At 43.2% G+C, this 21,201-nt stretch overlaps 1 protein-coding gene across 9 annotated transcripts in view; it reads right to left on the bottom strand.

The window, feature by feature from the left end:
- DOCK10 (dedicator of cytokinesis 10) overlaps window positions 1–21,201 on the bottom strand; it is a 186,802-nt gene that overhangs the window by 37,578 nt on the left and 128,023 nt on the right. For all 9 annotated transcript variants that reach the window (XM_035132552.2, XM_035132548.2, XM_035132555.2 and 6 more), the window contains exons 23-31: window positions 17,256–17,348; window positions 15,039–15,157; window positions 13,386–13,455; window positions 6,796–6,909; window positions 5,661–5,732; window positions 3,948–4,094; window positions 2,870–2,953; window positions 545–641; window positions 271–315 (exon numbers count right to left, since the gene is read on the bottom strand). In XM_035132552.2, coding sequence (XP_034988443.2) covers window positions 271–315; window positions 545–641; window positions 2,870–2,953; window positions 3,948–4,094; window positions 5,661–5,732; window positions 6,796–6,909; window positions 13,386–13,455; window positions 15,039–15,157; window positions 17,256–17,348 — 841 coding nt within the window. The remainder of the gene's footprint in view (window positions 1–270; window positions 316–544; window positions 642–2,869; window positions 2,954–3,947; window positions 4,095–5,660; window positions 5,733–6,795; window positions 6,910–13,385; window positions 13,456–15,038; window positions 15,158–17,255; window positions 17,349–21,201) is intronic.

Below are 21,201 nucleotides of genomic sequence, written 5' to 3'. Positions count from 1 at the left end.
TTATTTTTCAAAGGTTCCTAAGGCAAAAAAAATATTAGCTATCTGTGCAAACATTTCTGTCGGGTATGGTTGGTGGATATTAGTCTCATCCAAGACCTCACAATGTGGAAACCATCCAAACTGACTCCCAACTATCAACATTTGTAAATGGCTTGGCTTCAGGTAACATTGTAGCTAATTTCAGAAGTGCTATGAATGGGATTTGGACCTCTTAGTGTGTTCATCCGTTAATTTATGGTCATGGAAGGAATAAAACAATTCACTTCTTACCTGATGCATGAAACTGCTGTGTTGTTTCTGATGGTGTTGCTGGATCTTAAATGATTTTACAGAAATAGGAGGGGAGGGGAAAGACAACAATTACAGTTTTATACAATGAGCTTACTTAGGAAATGCAAAATGGGCACATTGATCCTTCATATAATTGTTTTAAGCATCAAATTTCCATTGATTTCCCTAGGGCTTATTTCCATGCAAGTGTCTTCAGGATAAAAAAGTTTGCTTTCCTTGAAAAGAAATAATAAATAAATAAGGAAGACCTTACCTGGTATGTCTGCAGATCTCATAGGCAGGCACAGAGGAATGAAGTGTTCATGGTTGCATACTTCTTGAAGAAAGTCAAATTTATATTGGAACAAAATCTGAAATGTTACAATAGTGATTGTTTTGCACTCAGCATTGGAGATTCACACTTGCATTACATAGGTCACACAGAAAAGAGGAAACCAGTGGTCCGTCATGTAAAGCGAAACTGGGTTTGGTTTTGCTATTTCACTGCAATTTATTTCGGATCCTTAAACATATTTTATTTCATATGAGCATTAAATTGTATTGAATAAGAGGATACCTGAAATATACTCGGAGTCGAGAGTGAATTTCATGCTCTTTATTCAGCTTGTAGTCATCAAGGAGAAGAAGAGAAGAAGAATGCCCTTTTCCCAAAACCATCTGCTTATATACATTATTTACACAATGGGCTTTGCGTGATTGGCTACTTCAGGGCTACACCTGTGGGCCAATCAGTTTGTGGATTGACTTCTGCCAGCAGCCTGATTGGCTGCTCCTGCACCTGGAGTTGGATTGGGTGGCTCCTGAGGACCAATCAGACTGCTGATTCTGGATCCTATTGTTCTATGATTCAGCTCAGTACATAACAATACCCTTTGGGAGAAGGCAGGATATACTGTGCAATAAATGTGAAAATAATTCCCAAATGTTGCATTTATGTTTGGACTATCTATGACCTTTGGGAAAAGGACTGTGAAGCACTTCCTATTCAGTCAAGAAGCAAGGGAATGCAGAGCAGATATGCTGGAGTAGAGCCTTTCAGTATTTCCCTTATGAATAAGCTTTCAACAAAAGGGGTGTATTTCGAGAGGAAATGCAGCATGCAGAGTGCCCACCCACGCTGCACATTTAACTGCACATCCATGATGATTTGTGCACATGATTGTGTCAGGGCAGTCACATATGATCCCACTTTGAATACTGTTTGTGTCTGCAAATGCTTTGGGGTGGTCTCATTTTTGTTGCCTCTTTGGATAGCAAAAACGTGGTATAGCTTCGGGGAAGCACCACAGAACCAACTGCAATGGAATAATTCCACCACTGATGCATTATTACTGGGCTAGAATGCACCCTCAATAAAATAATAGTCTGGAGGCGTCTGAAGTCTTGGGGGTATAGCTTTAGGGGCTGCACTGTATAGATAAATGTTGCATAACTGCTTCCACTTACGTTTTGGTAAAGCTTTCATAGAATCATAGAATCATAGAGTTGGAAGAGACCACAAGGCCATCCAGTCCAACCCCCTGCCAAGCAGGAAACACCATCAAAGCATTCCTGACAGATGGCTGTCAAGCCTCTGCTTAAAGACCTCCAAAGAAGGAGACTCCACCACACTCCTTGGCAGCAAATTCCACTGCCGAACAGCTCTTACTGTCAGGAAGTTCTTCCTAATGTTTAGGTGGAATTTTCTTTCTTGTAGTTTGAATCCGTTGCTCCGTGTCCGCTTCTCTGGAGCAGCAGAAAACAACCTTTCTCCCTCCTTTATATGACATCCTTTTATATATTTGAACATGGTTATCATATCACCCCTTAACCTTCTCTTCTCCAGGCTAAACATACCCAGCTCCCTAAGCCGTTCCTCATAAGGCATCGTTTCCAGGCCTTTGACCATTTTGGTTGCCCTCTTCTGGACACGTTCCAGCTTATCAGTATCCTTCTTGAACTGTGGTGCCCAGAACTGGACACAATACTCCAGGTGAGGTCTGACCAGAGCAGAATACAGTGGTACTATTACTTCCCTTGATCTAGATGCTATACTCCTATTGATGCAGCCCAGAATTGCATTGGCTTTTTTAGCTGCTGCATCACACTGCTGACTCATGTCAAGTTTGTGGTCAACCAAAACTCCTAGATCCTTTTCACATGTACTGCTCTCAAGCCAGGTGTCTCCCATCCTGTATCTGTGCCTTTCATTTTTTTTGCCCAAGTGTAGTACTTTACATTTCTCCTTGTTAAAATTCATCTTGTTTGCTTTGGCCCAGTTGTCTAATCTGTTAAGGTCATTCTGAAGTGTGATCCTGTCCTCTGGGGTGTTAGCCACCCCTCCCAACTTGGTGTCATCTGCAAACTTGCTCAGGATTCCCTCAAGCCCATCATCCAAGTCATTGATAAAGATGTTGAACAAGACTGGGCCCAAGACAGAACCCTGTGGCACCCCACTAGTCACTACTCTCCAGGATGATTATAAATGCAACAGAAAAGTAATATCTTGTAGAGACCAACACTCTCTTCATATTAATCCTGATTCTTTCAGGTGCTGAAGAACCGGGCTGTACATTTAAACACACATAATTTATCTTACCTTGTGGTCACCTGGTCCAAACATGCTTATATAGCTGTTGATCATCTTAAAAACAAATCCACGGTCCATGAATGTGAAACAACGCTAAGAATAAAAATTGAGCTATTTTAATCATTCACCTCGGAAAGGGATTGTATTAGCAGAAGAAAGCCAACAAAGCACCAAAGTTATCATCATCCTGTCAAACAATAAATTTACTGTGGACCATATCTGGTCTTGGGGACCAAATATTTGCCAGCAGTTTTCAGCTCAACAAGGATGTCTCCTTGTGTAAATGGAACTAAGAGTTGAAGAGTCACAGTAATGTGGGTTCTTTATTTGCAGAGAGGGGGGAGCCAGTGTAAGGCATTGTCTAGAAGCCTAACTATAGGTTTGACAAACATGGATTCAATTCCACCCCCCACCCCATATATCCATGGACTTTTGACATGGCACTAGAAATATATTTTCTCTGCAAGCTGTGATTTGCCAGAACTAGTTTCAGTGAAAACCAGGTGTCTGGTTCTATAAAGGGCTATAAATACAAACTGAAAGGTAGTAGGATAAAGTTGCATAGTATGCTAATTAGCACGAGCTTCTTCACATGGAGTGTAGCTGCACAGCTTCCAGGTTCTGACTGTTCCAAGCTGAAGGCAAACAACGTAGTGATGCTTACCAGGTGCCCAGAAACATTTAAATGTAGCACATAAGACTTTTACCATGTAGTGTAACACATTATGTTGTCGAAACAAAATAAAAAAATCCTTCCAGTAGCACCTTAGAGACCAACTAAGTTTGTCATTTCGACTATACCAGACCAACACGGCTACCTGCCTGTAACTAACATTATGCTGTTTCAGCAACATGTAGAAAATTCACACTGTTTGCAGTGGCTTTACGTATGTTGCAAAACAGGGCTGGGGAACCTCCAGATACTGCTGGACTACAACTCCCATCATGCCTAACCATTGGCTGGCCTGGCCAGGGAATTGGAGTCCAATAACCTTTGGAGCGCTATAAGTTCTCCATCCCTGCTGTAAAATGTAGATCAGACCATTTCAAGGCTAAGTAAAGGCTATTTGTGGTAAAAGCATCTTACCTTCAGAAACCTGCCAATGCTATGATTTGCATTCCTTGTCTCTTCAAGAGCATCCCTGTGTTTCCAAACAACATGATCTGAAATCACCATGATGAGCGTATCCAGCTCATTTTGGAATGATTCAGGAAATCTCTGAGTGCGAGGCATCTGAACAGACAGTGGATGACTTCTTTAGAATATAAATTTAACCCTGCCACCATTCAAAGTTCCCCAGTGTCTCCCTAGCCCACAAAACCCAACAAAGCCACAACTTTCAAAGCTATCAATATGAGCAGGGTCGGCCCTAAGGCAAGGCTGGGTGGCGCAATGCGTCAGGGCGCTCGGCCGGCAGGGGGGCGCCGCGCTGCACACTGCGCCCGCCAGACAGCCGCGCTGGGAAACGGGGGGGGGGGGGCGGGTGCCGGAGGGATCTTCGCACCACGGCACCAGGGCGCCAGATATGCTTAAGACGGCCCTGAATATGAGCTCTCTATAGGAGAATTTGATGGTATTACTCATGAATAGGTTGCTAGGTTGTGGCCCACCCATGAAGCCAGCTGAGACAACTGTCTCAGGTAGCAGTATCCACAGCGGCAGCTGATTTCAATGTAGATTCAGAACCATGTATTGGAAGGGAGGAAGAGGTAATTATATCAGTTTTGCATAGGAACCTACTTATAGTAAGACAAACCATTGATCCATCTAACTCAGTATTGTCTATTTTGACTGAGCAGCAGCTCTCCAATCAAAGAAGGGGGGGGGGTCTTCCAGAAGGATGGTTGCATCTGTGAACCTCACGATGTTGTTCAACTACTGACTATTGCTTGTAACAATTAAAAATTGATTTTATTTGAGCTCCTATGAGTCCTACCAGCATGGCCAACTGTGAGGGATTATGGATGTTGCAGTACATCTGGAAGCCCCACCCATGCTCCAAAAATACATTTGATGTGCCCTGAGAGCACAAAAATGTACAATGCTACCTTATATTGAGTCAGACCATCTAATCCAACACTGTCTACACTGACTGGCAGCAGCTCTCTCTGAGATCTCAGGTAGAGGTCTCTCTTAAGAGGTCGCTCTAAAGTGGTGATACTGGGGATTAAACTGGGAACCTCCAGCATACAGAGTACATGCAGCCATTATATTATTAACTGTGAGAAGCGACAGTCTATGCACCAGCTCACACATCTTTGGATCCTGGCAAATGCTACTTTTTAAGTATTACTGGATTTGGTTTCTTTTTTACTTAGCTTATTTTGGAGAGGGGGGGAAACTATGCTTAAGAAAGTGTTTACCTGACAGCCTAATGAAATGTAATTGGGACTGTGGAGTAATCACGGCCTTGGCTTTACCAGACGGAACAAGATAAGGATTATGTCATGCACACTCTGTGCAATTATCTCTTGGAAACAGCAGATGTGTTGCTGTTGCCTCATTTCTCTGCCAGAAACACATTTGATTCTGCTGACCGTTTGTCTGTGGGCCAAGCTACGCATTTTCTTAGCTGCATAGCTCTGCCTTTAACTTCAGGGTTTGAGTATATATAGAGGTGTTTAATACAAATTATCTGCAGTGTGTGTGGTGTGTGTGTGTGTGTGACAATGGGCATATGCCAAAGTGTCTTTTTATGCTCAGGGATGTTTTTTTTCCAAGTAAGGTATTTTAAATGTGTGTCTGTGTAAAGACTGATATCTGCTTATTCATAATGGAGAGCAGCACATATAGTCTTACCTGTACTCTCTTTGTATCCACCAAATGCTGAGCCATTGATTTTAAGATAATTGCAAAAAAGAACCAGGAGTGCTATTAAAATTGAAAAAAAGAGAGAGCAGCAAGTTATCACAACGACAGCAATGCTCATTTCTTTCTTTTCCTCATTCACCCTTACTTTATAGTTCCTAAAATCAGAATGATCTCTGTAATTTACCTGAGGGATGAACAAAAGTTCTAAAAAAAACCCAAACCAAACACATTTGGAGTTTCAATGGTCCAAATATTCCACATATTGCCATCTTGTTTTCCGAAGCTGCTGGCAAGATTGTGAACACTGGGAAAACGGACTTGCTCTTCTATAATCAGGGATCTAATTTAATTCCCAGTTTGTATACTTGTGAATAGAGAAGCAATGTACTATACTGTATATTCCTGCGTATAAGACTACTTTTTAACCCAGGAAAATCTTCTCAAAAGTCGGGGGTCGTCTTATACGCTGGGTCGTATTTCTTATAAGGCAAGTATATCCCAAACTCTATATTTTAACTGGAAAAGTTGGGGGTCGTCTTATACGCCCAGTTGTCTTATACACCAGAATGGTAATTTCATTAAAAACAACAACCCACTAATAAGTTAATAGCTGTCCATAGAGCATATAGCACTCATTTAATTAATAACCAAAACTGAATGATCAAATTGGTGTGAACTTTCAGATTTCAGGGTGATTTCTAGATTAGAGTAGGGCAACAACTGAATCTAATGGGTGCCTTGCACTTGTAAAATATGTTGTGCAAACCCTAGCACAACTGTTCCTATTACTACGTAGGTGACAGTTAAGCTTGTGCACTACAGCTTGTGCACTGTAACTCTCAAACTTCATGTGCAAATGCCACATTGGATCTCATCCCATATCTCCATGAGCTTTAAATGCTGACACCCCAGTCAAGAATCCCATATGAACTTCAAGGGGCACCCAGTTGGGAAGATCTGTTTATGCAAGCAGCTCTGTTCACAAACACAAATGAAGTGAAGCACTCTCTGGTGTATGGAGCAGTAAAAAGCCAACAACATACAAAAAAGGAGCATGAAGAAAATGGTAAATCTATGCAAACCTTTCTAGAACTTGTAGCTTGGGAAAAGGAGAAAGATTCACCTTTAAAACATGTTTTACTGTTCTTTGTTCATTTGACTTCAGCAGACCGGTCATATTCTTGGCCAGCTCCTCATGAACTGTTCTTTCTTCAAATGACTTGGTCTTGAATACATACTAAAAACATAATAATAATAATAATAATAATAATAATAATAATAATAATAATAACATCATCCACAATCACAGAGGAATAGTTGGCAGTGAGAAGGCTGGTCTCACAAGACTCAGTGTAACATTCCTATTTGCTTGAAATGATTGACATCTGACAGAAATAACAGAAGTGTCACAGTGGTCTTTATATTTGAAGCAGAATTTATTGCACTGATTTCTCAATTCCCCTTTCTCAAGCAGAATGAAAGGAAGAAGTGTATCAATTCAGAGTCCTCAGGTTCAAGAGGAGTTATATGCTTTCTAGATACAGTGGTACCTCGGTTTACAAACTTAATCCGTTTCGGAAATCCGTTCTTAAACCAAAATCGTCCTTAAACTGAGGCACGCTTTCCCTAATGAGGCCTCCTGCAGCTGGTGTCCTTCCACCATTCAGCTTCCGTTCTTAGACCGAGGTAAAGTTCTCAAACTGGGACACTACTTGCGGTTTTGTGGAGTTTGTAAACCGAATTGTTCTTAAACCGGACTGTTCTTAAACTGAGGTACCACTGTATAAATGCAGGAATAGGATATATGTATGTATGTATGAATTATGTATGAATGTTTGAGGCCATGGCGATAATCAGAATCTCCATATCTTTTTTTTTAATCAAACTGCAGAGTTTTTAATGCAAATACTTGTAATGGTGGCGACTGGGCTATGATGTAATTAAAAAGAAGTGAAATCCTTCACAAGTCTGCTCAGAAGTAAGTCTTGCTGAGTTTAATGAGGATTAGTCTCAGGTAGAGCTGGATTTGGGAGAAAGGTCCTTTGAACTCAGTGGGTTTCCTTCCTGGGTAGACATGTACCCTGTTTCCCCTTTTTTAATACGTAGTCAGAAAGTAAGCCATGGCAGGGTTTTTAAGCATTTGAGAAATATAAGACATACCCCCAAAATAAGCCATACTTCCGCTCCGCGGAAACCAACCCCCACAGGCACCTCCACTCACAGAGTCACTCCATGCAGCTGGCACTGCAGGAGCGCGATCAGCTCTGAAGTGGCGCTCCAAGAGCTCCGCTTAACAGCTGATCACGCTCCCGCCTTGCTGGCTGCATCCCCGCGCTCCGCCTTCTCGTCCATCGCCGCCCTGCCGCTTCTGTGCTTGTCGCCACCGCTGGGCTCATTGCTTCTTCCTTGCCTGGCCTGGCCAAGGAGCTTGGAGCGCCCTGCAGCAGCAGGTGGAGCGCCTGAGCCAGCGGCCTCTGCCTGGCCCGGCCTAGGATGCCTGCTGCCCCGCCACCCGGAACCAGTGGCTGCTGCAGCGCCGAGCACTCAAGAGAACCGAGCAGCGCCCTGAGCCAGCGCCCTGAGCTGTAAAAACTGTACCGGTAATAAAAAAAATAAGACATCCCACCGAAAGTAAGCCACCCTGTGTTTTTTTGAGGAAAAAAAGTTATAAGACGGTGTCTTAAAAAAGGGGAAAGACGGTATAGAATTGTACTGTGAAGATGGATGCATACACACTATATATTTACAACACATTTAAAACACATTCTTTCCTTCAAAGAATTCTGGTCGCTGTGCCTTACCCATCAAAGAGTTACAATTCCTAGCAACAAACTACAATGCCCATAATTATTTGAGGGGGGAGGGAATGCGCTTTGATTGTACTTTAGAGGAATAGTGTGTATGCAGCACCTACTCTGGAAATTTTTGGTTTCATTAACTGATCCCCTGCTCTTTGGTTTCCAAATCATGAGAAGACTGGACCCTGCACCAAAGTGTGGACAGAGCCAACCCTTGAAGTAAATGTTATGGCAGTTTTGTGAAACAAAAACTCATTTTACAGGGCAATCATGATCTACTCACAAATGAGTAGAAGCATGACTCCTTTGGATCCACATTCCTATTTTACCTACAAGTTTGGTATAAGAATCATTAATGCTTGATTCACACTCTTTTCCGCCCCCTAAAGGGTCACACCACTTTTAAGTTTACTCACAGAAGCCAAGTCTTCTGATAATGGTGAATAGCAACACCTTCAAAACATGCCTTTTGAAATAGGCAATTAAATGTTGAACACATACATTTAAATATTAAAACATCAATCTTGGCAGCACAAAATCATCAACAAATGCAATTATTTTGCACATGCACCATTATTTAGCAATAAACTCTCCTTACTGGCCAATCTGGAAATGTATGAAATGTAGAAACTCGCACATTTAACGTTTTTTCTGAAATATGGGACGAAGGGGCAAACCAGCCATTCAACCAATGCTGCATATTAAGTCAGAGAATACTTTTAGCAACAACTAATTAAACACTTACACATTCCTCAGTCATTTACACCTGAACAATACACTACATCTCAGCTTTGCATCACTGTCACTCCAGGCATAATTTGGCTAATGGAATGTGACTTGTACAAGGAATTATGTACTGTGTATGTTGTGAAGCAGCATTAAACTTAACTGATCTTGAAATTGTTCCCTAATAAACCTTTCATCACACACTCTTCTTAGGTTGGAACTTGACGCTATAGGAGATGCAAGGCTACAGTCTGAAAGAACAGACTCCTATAGCAATTATGTGAAATCCAAATATTGCTGAACTACAAAACCCATCATCCCCGACCACTGGTGACATTTGCTGGGGCTGATGGAAGTTGTAGTTCAGCACCATCTGGAGGGCCAAAGATCCCCCACACCTGGCCTACAGCATCTCTTTCTTTCCTGATTTATATAGGGATAATGCATATTTTGATATCGTCATGCAGAAGAATGACATCATGCTTTGCGATGAATATCTGAAGAAGGGGAAAGGGGAAGAATTCATTTGCAGCAGATGCTGACCTGCTGCCAAAGTCCAAATCATAGAACAGCAGTAGCAGCAGCAACAATTATTTGTAAACACTTCTGAGTGTTCAAAAAACTTAACATACATTGGCTGCATTTGCACATTATGGTAAGTATAAAGCATGGCTTATTATACATGAGTGTGACTGTTTCATTCTTCCCCTCTTTCCCCACAAACCCTGGCTTAGCATTACATCCAAACCATGTGTTGTGATTTCTTTCACTCCAGCAAATCAGAAGTAGGCCAAGAGCAAATCTTGGCTACAGATCATGGTTTGTTGGGTGCGAAACAAACCATGATCTCTGGTATGGCCATGATACTAGCCAGGGGCTGTGGCTTGTCTCCTCCTTTTGTGAATGGGGTTCATCATGATGTATGAACTGGGCTGTTACCTTGTTTGAATCCTTACAACAACACTGTGAGGTATATTAATATCCCTTTGCAGCAGTTGGAGGATTGAGACTGAGAGGGAGTGGCTTGTTAAAGGCCACATAGTGATTTCATGTCAAAGGTAAAATTCAGGCTGCCTGATTCACAGCTCATTCTCTTAGCTACAACTGCAGAATAGCCCTTGACATTCTTTAGAATATTTGTTAATTATGGAGTTGTTTCTTTCTCTTGCAAGGTAGTTTTTCTATCCATTGCCCATTTTTTCCTCTAGCCAGTGCTAGATTAAATCCCGTGGAAGTCCCGAGGCCTCATGGCAGTCTCTAGTGGGATAACATTGAAATAAGAAAGCTCGATTGTAATGTTCTTTCAAGATGAAGTCAATATTATTTTGATCCATTGTTGTGGGGCCTCTAAAAGGCGTGGGGCCTATAGCCCAGTGCTTTCTCTGCCTATTTGATAATCCGGCACTGTTCCTAGCAATAAGCACTTAAACCCTCACTAAAAAACAACAAGCATACAGAATGAATACTACTTTATTCCATTCACCAAAATATTCATGTAACCCACACTTGTATACTGTATCCAATTACAATTTGAACATAAGAAAGGTGTTTAATTTCCTTTATCACACTCACTTTATTATTTTACTCATCATAGGTGTAAGCTTTCTTTACACCAAAATTCAGCAGTGTAATACTCTGAGAGAACCAAATGAAAAAAGTGTTTCTTGTTTTGTTCTCACAAAAATGTATAACTACTATAGATTCAATTTCTTTTTTGTTATGCCTCTTCTAGGCACAAAGACAAGCAGTAAAGGATTTATATCCCAACACTTAATATTTCGGATGGCATATCTGCCTGAGATAACCGCAAATCTTTGTGATCTGTGACAATATATGGATGCAGAACTTAGTAAATCTCATCCTAATACAGATAAGGACTGATAACTGTAATTCTTAGCTTTAGGTCATTGCTGTCCTAAAGTGTTTCAACTACTGTACACTCATAGCCTAATAGCGAGGACGAATACATTCACTTTTTGTTTCAGGATGAACTGCATGGATGAAATAGCTATCACATATCAAACACCACAGTTAGACCTCTCATATCATCTCAAACACAATGCTTTACAATGGAAGCAGTTCACACATTCCCTTTAAAAACATTCGGCAGAAAATCACTGAGCAATGATTCTGAAGCTATGTACATGCACATGTGAATCAGCCCTAAATCCACTAGTTTATTATTTTAACAAAATTTATATACCACTTATTCTCTAGAAATCCTCTAAGTGGCTGGACTAATACGGTGTAACTCCAAGCCAGAGGTGAAGGCTGGCACCAACTGCTCTCTAAATTTTCTTATTCCTTTGTTCTCTGAAACACAGAATTTTCTAAACTGTTGCGTTTGAGCTAGTTTGTATGAGGCTTGCCAATGTCTGTGAGTTGATTCACACTATTTCTTTTTTTCTTACTTCAATGAATTTTTGTTGTGATATGTGTACAGTAGAGATTCTCATATGAAAACATTTCATGTGAATGTGTTCAATATGATCCAGTTCAGTCCTTTCTAACCTGGTGCCTCCAGATGATATGGATTTCAACTCCATTCAGCCCCAGGCTCCAAGGCCCTGCTGGCTGGGTTTCATGGGAGATGTAGTCAAAAACGTATGCAGGGGTCCTGGTAGGCGCAAGCTGTTCTAGGTCTTTGCCATCCCTCCAAGAGACTGCAAAGTCAGATTTGTCTGGGGATAGGCATGTCGGCAGGCAACGCTTGGAACTTATTTGTAAATCAAGCTGTTATTTTGTATTGCTACTGGAGAAGATCACATGGTTCATTATTATCTATTAAGCTGCAGTTCTGTTTTGTAAAGGAAAACTTAAGGTAAAGGACCCCTGGACAATTAAGTCCAGTCAAAGGCAACTATTGGGTTGCGGCACTCATCCTGCTTTCAGGCTGAGGGAGCAGGCGTTTCTCCGCAGATTTTCGGGTCATGTGGCCAGCATGACTTAACCGCTTCTGGTGCAACAGAACACCGTGACAGAAACCAGAGCGCACGGAAACGTCGTTTACCTTCCTGCCGCAGAGGTACCTATTTATCTACTTGCACTGGCATGCTTTTGAACTGCTCGGTGGGCAGGAGCTGGGACAGAGCAACGGGAGCTCACCCCATTGTGGGGATTTGAACCTCTGACCTTCTGTTTGGCAAGCCCAAGAAGCTCAGTGGTTTAGACATCAGCGCCACCCGTGTCCCTGTATTGTAAGCAGCACATAAAGTGGTACATCTCATTTCAGAAATCCATAAACTGGAAGATACCCAACAGATCTAGGAACTGCATATAAGTCCACGGATGCCAGGCAGTCCGTGTAACCCACCCAGGAGGTGTGTGTTCACCATTCACACCACAAAAGCTACCATAGACGTATCAACATTTTCAAAAGTAGCGGGGGTCCGTGGATTGGCTTTTGAAAAAATAGGTGTTCGCAGTACTTAGCTACTTGGAAACCACTTAGCTCCCTGGACTCCTATGCACATGCCTGATGATTTCTATGTGCCCCAAGGGTGGTATTGGTAAAAAGACTGCATGTAATGTACTGAATGTGCAGAGCTCTATGTATGTACATGCAAAAAAGTATCACTTCCCCATCCACCAAGGATGTATCCCCATCAGCTGAGAATATTCTTTCTCCTTTTAGGAAGTTAGTCTAATGGAGGTCTGAAGCAGGGACTTCTAAGTGGTTGCACTGAATTTCTGTACACAAGGATATGGTTTTAAGGTACTCGGTGCCAGCTTCCTAAATATCCCGGCAAGTTCAATGGCAGTTTTGAGTGAGAAGTGAATGGAGAAGGGGCATAACAAGCAGTGCAGACTCATGATAATGTGCAAAGAATCATGCTGGAAGATTAAAAATATTTAACATACCATAAGCAGGTACAAAAGCACTGTAATTTGGACAAATAAAAAAAAGTTTCTTAAGAAAATAATGGGGAAAAACTAAGGAAGTATTACGGCACAAGCAATTTCAAAGCACACAGAAAAGCATCATTACTGAAATTGACCACTGAAGCCAATTTGACCATTTGTCAATTCCTTGTAAGAGGAGCAATTGATGAAATCACCACAGTTAGCTAAAAAGGAAGATAACACACCTCTTACAACAATGTAAATGCAACTTACTATCAGAGAGGAAACCTGAGATAGGTATGTAACGTAACAAAGATGATCAAAAAAGTGAGTTAAATGCTCTTACCTTTACATATGTCTGGATACAGTGGTCTAATTGTTCTTCATGGAACTTGGCAACAATATCAGTAAGCACCCTGTAAAGTTAAATTATTGAATGATCATGAAGATATACCTTTTCCCTTGGAGTTGTTTGACATTCAACATGAAACTTAAGAAAATTAAATTAATTAAGGCAGAGGTTTTCAACCTTTTTGAGTCCACAGCTCCCTTAACCAACTACATTCTTTCTCTGGGGCTCAGGAGCCGAGTAATGTCACCCCTTGCCTGCAGAGCTGGCAGCCTCTCACCCTTTTCCAAACATCCTTTCTTGTGGAGTGTTCCCTCAGCCTCCTCTCCTCTCTTCTTGGGAGTGTTCAGGGCAGAGGAGGGAGGGAAGGAAGGAAGGAAGGAAGGAAGGAAGGAAGGAAGGAAGGAAGGAAGGAAAGAAAGAAAGAAAGAAAGAAAGAAAGAAAGAAAGAAAGAGGGACAGAGGCCAGTGTTGCCCACGGAACCCCTGACCATCATTCAAGGAGCATCATTCAAGGTTGAAAAGCACTGAATTAAGGGGTTGTTTTTTCTGAACCTAAGGAGCTCCCCCAACCTGTTTTAGCTTGCAATTTTTTTTATAATTTTCTAAAAATGCACATGCGTGGAGCTAGAACTGGTTGACTTGGGTTCTAGAAGCCAACAGCTAAGATTCTAGGGGCTTGCATTTCTAGGGAGATTCTAGGGGCTTGCATTTCTAGCTGCTTTGGGAGCACTGCTGCACAGGATAACTTCAGGATAAATGCATTGCTCCATATTTGCTTTTTTATGTTTATTTTTAGTCAGCAGTACTGTGCTACAGGGACCAATGATCTGACTGCATATAAGGCAGTTTCCTACCTTCGAAGCCGATAAACATTCTAATACTGTATATAGATTTTAATGAAGGTATCATAAAACTCCAGTGCTGTTCTGCCTATGAAACTAAGGCAGTTAGTTCAGAAATGAAAGAAGAAGAAGAAATCCAGCATTTTTCATTGGATTAAAAATGGAAGCACTACTTTCTACAAAAATTCATTCTGGACTTCACAATCTACTCTGGAGTTTGGGCATAAGGAAATGGACCCAACTTTACATATGTCAAAAACCATATTGGATTATTTAGCAAAGTTTGTGGCCTCTGTGAAGTCAGCTGCAAAATTCTGCTTGGTGATTTTAGTGAAAGTGAACTGAAAACTTCATCGAGACATTCCGAAGGCAAAAATAAATACATAGATAATCAAGAGATGTGCCATGCGGAACTGCCTTCTAAATACAGTCTTAGTTATTCTGCCCGTCTCTTCCCATAAATGTGACCTCTTTGGTGTAGGTGAGATAATCACAGAAAATTGCCTCTTCCCCTCTGAAAAAAACTGCATATATAGATGTTTTCAAACATGAATGCATTTTTTAAATTAAAGCGGCACTCCCAATTTCAGTTTAAGTGACTAGAGGTTGTATGGCACCTGCTGGGAAGGGTGTAGCTGTTTTCCATGGAGAAGGTCCCAGATTCTCCAGGTACAGCTGGAAGAGACCCCCACCTGAGAGTCACTGACAGGTAAGTTTGCACAGTACTGAACTAGAGGGACTAAAGCAACTTCCTATGTTCCCAGGACACAAGGCAAACATGAAACAAATACAATGGAAAATAAACCTGGTCACAGCAGTTGTAATCTCATCCTCCTTATTCTGTGCAAGTACCCAGAAGAGCTGGTTCAGAATCACAGGCAGAAAATTCACGATGACATGGATCCTCTCAATTTTGAGCAAATTCTGATCAAGAAACAAAAATACATGTAAAGACAGACAGATCCTCTGCTGCCTCGTGACAACAGCACGTTAACATAATTTCATCAAAGTAGAGTTATATTTTGCTGTAGAAACAGTTGTACCCAAATCACGTATGATTTAAACTGTATTTTAAATAGGTATGCAAAGATAGAGCCAGAGCAGTATACAGTATCTGTTCAGGTGTTGAACATGGAGCAGGGAGATGTGGTTTGGATTTATGCATGTCCAATGGAGTTGCCACTGATCTGATAATTTCTCAACTTAACCAGCATTAGGTGTCTATTTCTGAAATCTTCTATCCTTGCATGGTTAGGCAACAATGACAGAGTTAAGAAAGGAAAAGATACAGTGACCCAGTGTATGCTATTGTGAGCTTCTTGGACAAAGGGAAGTGTGAAAAATGAATTAATATCAAGATTCATGGAGAATTTTCTCTGCAATAGCTTGCTGTTTTCTAAACCTTAAGGCAGTCTTCGCCAACCTGGTACCCTTCAGAGGTTTTGGACTACAACTCCCATCAGCTCCAGGCAGTAGTTCGAAACCTCTGAAAGGCTATACATTGGCGAAGGCTGACTTATGAAATCTCAAGAGAAGCCTTAGTGCCAGCAAATTGCTAAAGACTGAGCTATGGAAAATTGACCGCAAAGGGAGGGGTGTAGTTAATGACCACATTTCCTCATCCTGTTACTTCCTCTGTATGTTGCAGCTGTTTGAATGAGGAAAACCTCAAAAAGAATGACATAATGCTTCAAAGTAGCTAAATTTAATTTTTGGAAATGCTCTTGAATCAAAACATGTGAATGGCTGTTCCAAGAGCATCATGGATCACAAACTGCAATATGCACATTTACCTCATGACAAAAGTGACATCAGAAATAGTGAAGGACAAAGAGTTGCGAGCTAGTTTTAAAGGGGTAAGTTGATCATCTGCAAATAAGACAATTATTGTTCAAGTAACAGTGAACCTAAACTTGGTGTCCTAGGACAAGCTGCAGTGATTCCTCCAACTTTCATGACTTTAAAAGGGGATTATACACATTCAGGGAGAATAAAAGAATGCCTGGTCATGATAAATGACACCAAAACTATCAATGATGGCTATATATTATCCCCCCCCCCCCCACGGATCAGAGTCATCATGCCTGAATGCCAGTTGCTGGGGAACATGAACAGGAGATATCCTGCCTGTGCGCTTCCCAAACACATCTGGTCACTCACTGTGGGAACAGAAGGCTAGACTAGATGAGTCTCTGGCATGGCTCCTCTTATGGTATTAGGCATGCAGTGCTGTACATGGGGCATTGCTGATCTCCTGGCTTCCAAACACAGCGTGAGGGGTGAGGAAAGGGAGTTCAGGGTTGTGCGGCACAACAGAGCCAATCAGATGCTCTCGCGATTACATTCCCAAACAGCTCACGCCTTACCCTCTCTCTGGTAAGCGCCAGCAATATGTTGTGCTCAGTCTATGCTGCTACACAAGCCGCTTTGGGTCCCAGGACATAGGGGTGCTCTTATGGCGTTCTACCACCTATGCACTCACATAATGAATGGGAAGGACAGTAGCTAAACAGCAACACAAAAGGTCATTTGGTTCCTGGGAGTCAAATATGGAAAGCAAATATTGTGTACCCTGGAGTTTTCTTGAATACTCCAGAACAACCTTGTAAATAGCCACTTGCCTGATCACCAGTGGTAAATAAAAGATACACCAATGTGACCAGGCAGGGTGATTTTTTTTTTCCATTTGGGAGAGAGTAGGATAATTTCCGTTTTTTTTAGCAGCCCATGGTGTAATGGGTTTAATGGTATTTAACATTTGCCATGGGCCTGTAACTTTTGGGCTAAACCTTGGGGGGGGGGGGCTGTGTGTGATCAGTGTCATTTGCAAAGCTGCTTTGGAGCTATTCAGCAACGTGGCATCCATTATTGTGAATATGTGTGCATTTCTAAAACTGATACAATGGGAGTTATTCAAAAGGCAAAGTCAAAACAAAGCATTACTTAGTGGTAAGCTCATCTTTATCACTACTATCAAATACATCATTATCATAAACACTTCAATTATCATTTATCATCTTACCTTACAGGAGATGATAAAGTTTGAGGTAGGTGGTTGGGAGAGATCCCTGTTCCTTTTTTGGCACTGCTGGAAAAACCTATTCAGATATGGATCCTAAAAGCAGCAAAAAACATTATTTACTTAGTTATACCTACATCATGTACACATTGTATCCTGCTCTTCCTCCAATAGGAGCAGAGGAAAATTCAACCATATATGAACAAGAAACAAAACAGCAGTACGAATCCATCATTAAAAACGTATCAAATTCCATCAAACTATTTCAGCAGAAGCAGCAGAATACGACACCAAAACTACCAACACTCAGTCTATTTCAAAGTGATACACAAAATGACAGTGAAGTGTCAGAAAAACTGACATTCTTAACGAATAAGCAGAAGTGTAATGGCAAGCAATGAAACAATGAAAAATTAGCCTGATACAGTTAACTTCTGCATCACTCCTTTATATGTGTTTTTCATGTTTTATTCAGTGTTGATCAGATCTGTTGCAGTGTCAGCAGTGTCACTGGCTTCCTAGAAAAGAACACTGTATTTTCCAATTCATTTTTTTACTAATACCTGCACCCTCCCCCTTTCTGCAAAAGACTTTAGCCTTTTTTCTTTAGCTATTTACTGTGCAAAATCTTACCCCATGGTTCTGTGCTGCTGGAAGAATGTGAAAGAGGTCCCCCACCTGCTGCTGTTGTCCACCAGAGGCCCCCACTGTCATCATGGAAAGCTTGATGGATCGAACACGACTGCTGGTGGCAGCCAGCACAGAGCCCCAGAATGGGATAAAGCAGAGCACGGCCAACCATAAATCTCCGCATCCTAAGCCCATCCATTCCCCTGAAAGGGGCTTGATCTGGGCTTCTCCCACACACAAAAATGGAGCTAGCCTTTCCCTCTACCTGCCCTGACCCAGCATGAGCTATCAGGGCTTCAGATCTGTTGCTCTGCTGCTGCCAACCATAGCTCAGGGTAATTTTTGTTTTGACAATCTTTGTATAAATCTTTGGTTTATGAACTGTCTTAATCCATTCCAGAAGTCCCTTCTTAAACCAAAGCGTTCTTAAACCAAGGTGTGCTTTCCCAAAGCAGCGGGGGGACTCAGTTTACAAATGGAACACACTCAACAGGAAGCGGAACATGTTCGGCTTCCAAGGCAAAGTTCACAAACCAAGACACCTACTTCTGGGTTTGTAGAGTTCTTAATCCAAGTTGTTCATAAACTAAGCTGTTCTTCAACCAAGGTACCACTGTAATTCCTTGAGGAAGTGAGTATGGAATATGCATATTAAACAATTTATTACAGACTAAACTAAATAGTCTATCTTTCTCCTTTGGTAATCAATCGTAGCTGAGTAAGATTGCCTTCCATGAAAACGGTCTTAACAGTGAGTCCGTAAGTGATTGTGCAGGCCAATTCTGGATCCACATGTCCTTCCACAGTGGGGACATAGGTTTCTGCATGGGAGCTGATCACGGTGAGGGTTTGCCAAACGTGCCTTCCTCTTAGCTCGATTCTCCTTTTCACCCTGAGTTCTGGTTCTTCAAAGTCCATGGCACCTTTGGTAAAGGCTGTTCTCCAGTTGGAGCACTCCCAGGCCAATGTTTCCTTGTTATCAGTGCTTATACTACTTTTTAAAGATTTTTTAGATTTGCCTATCTATACTGTGAGGGACAGGGGATATCGCGAAGTCCCTCCCCTCCTGAGTTCAAGCCCGTCCCCGAGCAAAGGGGAAAGCAGGGAGAGTTCCGATTCCAGTGGGGAAGCAGGAAGTCGTGTCCGAGGCTCAGGCAAGGTAGAGGAGCCAGGGTCCCAGGTGGGACAGGAAGGGGCAAGCAAGGGGGGAAGACCCATCCCTCCAACTCCAGAATTACGCAGGAAGAGGAGGGGCAAGAGGATGGGTCTGCCAAAGCTTTTGTGTTGGAGAAAGACGCGCCAAAAGCCATTAGGAGGTTCTGAAACAGACTGACAACATCGCTCCGTGTAAATAGCAATGACTTGAGCACTGTAAATACGCAGCACCAATAAAAGAATAAAATGCAGAGCTGCGTAGCGTCGTTACTCTGAAGTAGTCCACTCCGGCCACTGTGACAGCAACCTCCTAATCATTTTTGGGCTACTTCGGAGTTGCCGGGATGAGCGTGTCCGAGGCGGAGAAGTGGCGGCAGATCGCTGAGCAAGCCCAGCTAGAACTGCAACAGCTGTCGCTGCAGGCGCAGGGAGAATTGAAGGCAGCTAAAGAGGAGACTAAGAAGGTCCAGGACGACCGGCTACAACTTGCGGAACAGGTGAGAGAGCTCCAGGAAAAAGAGCAGCATTTAAGGGCGGTGGCGGTAGACCTCCAAAACAAGCTGGATGCAGAGAAAAACAAGGCGGGAGGGGCTCCCCAAGTCCAAGTGCTGCCAGGAAGGAGAGCAGGGACCCTTGTAAGCAAGTTCAATGGAGACCCGAAGGAGTTTCAGGGCTTTGAGACTGAGATCGTGTATGCTCTTGAGCTGCACCAGAATGAGTTCCCCGATGATGAGCACAGAGTAGCGTTTATTGTGGAACATCTCACCGGAGCAGCCAGGGAGTGGCTAAGACCATTAATCGCAACCAAGAATCCTTGCATGAAAAATGTCCAACAATTTCTAGAAGGTTTGAGGACGATGTATTCGTCCGATAGTCATTTGGACCAGACTAAGGAGGAACTGCATAATTTACGCCAAGGAAATATGACAGTTCGCGCATATTGGGCGAAATTCACCATGCTGGTGCACAGACTGGGGTGGGTTTTGGATTCGCCTCCCATGCAAGCTGCGTTTTACTTGGGTTTGAGCGAGGAGGTGAAGGATGAACTCTCGAGAGGTCCAAGGCCCAGTACTATGGATCAGCTGAGCAAAGCAGCTCTGGCGGTGGGGGTGAGGCAGGAATCCCGGTGGAACGACAAGCAAGCGACGCGCGCAAAGCGGGCTTGGTTCCCACGGTCGCAGGAGAAGCCACTCCCTCAACAACCCTTTCAGGCCACGCCTGGAGCCAGCCAGGACCAGGAGCCCATGCAGATTGATAGCGCGCGCGCGCGGGCTTTTCAAACCCCAGCGGCGCCAAGGCGCAAGGAGGGAAGGGGCGGGAATTGCTTTCTCTGCAACTCACCCCAGCATCTCGTCAGAGACTGCCCACATCGCAGGGACTGGCAAGGAAAGGCGGGAACGGTGGTGCCCTCCCCCACTGACGCAGCACCACAGCAGGGAAACGGGAAAGCCTGGCTGCAGGAGACAAGGGGCAGCAGCCAGGCACAGTCAGCAGACAACAGCCCCAGCCCGCCCACCCGCACAGAGAGGTGCAGAGCCAGCCCACCCCTCCCAGAGCAGGAGTGGTTCTAGAAGTGACGCTAACGCTCCCAAATGGCTATCCCCTGACGGTCCTCGCCTTAATTGACAGTGGGGCGTCCGCCAACTTCTTCTCGAGAAGCTTTGCAGAAGAGCACCAAATCCAGCTTTTGCAGTTGGATTTTCCTCTGCACGTAGCAACCATTGACGGCAGGGAGCTGCTGGGCGGGGCCATCACACATCAAACCCCCCCCATGAGAATGACGGTGGGAAGGCACTCAGAGACACTGGCGTTCAACGTCACCACCATCTCAGACCCCCCCATCGTCTTGGGCATGAGCTGGCTGGCGCGCCACGACCCCTCCATCAGTTGGCACCAGAGGTGCATCACGTTTGGGTCAGACTTTTGTCTGGAACATTGCATGCAGCACCAACCAGGGGAGGGGCCTCCGATAGCCACGGTGGCCACCATGCATATCAAAGGGGGTGAGGCAATACCCAAGCAGTACTGGGACCTGCAGGAGGTCTTCAGCGAAGCGGAGTCCGACCACCTACCCCCGCACAGGCCTTTTGACTGCCAGATCAACCTGGTGCCAGGGGCGACGATACCCCCAGCCAAGCTGTACGCCATGTCAGACCAGGAGCTG

The sequence above is a fragment of the Zootoca vivipara genome, chromosome 5 (genome assembly GCF_963506605.1).
Source record: "Zootoca vivipara chromosome 5, rZooViv1.1, whole genome shotgun sequence".
NCBI lineage: Eukaryota > Metazoa > Chordata > Lepidosauria > Squamata > Lacertidae > Zootoca > Zootoca vivipara.
This window is presented reverse-complemented; position numbering and strand designations above follow the sequence as displayed.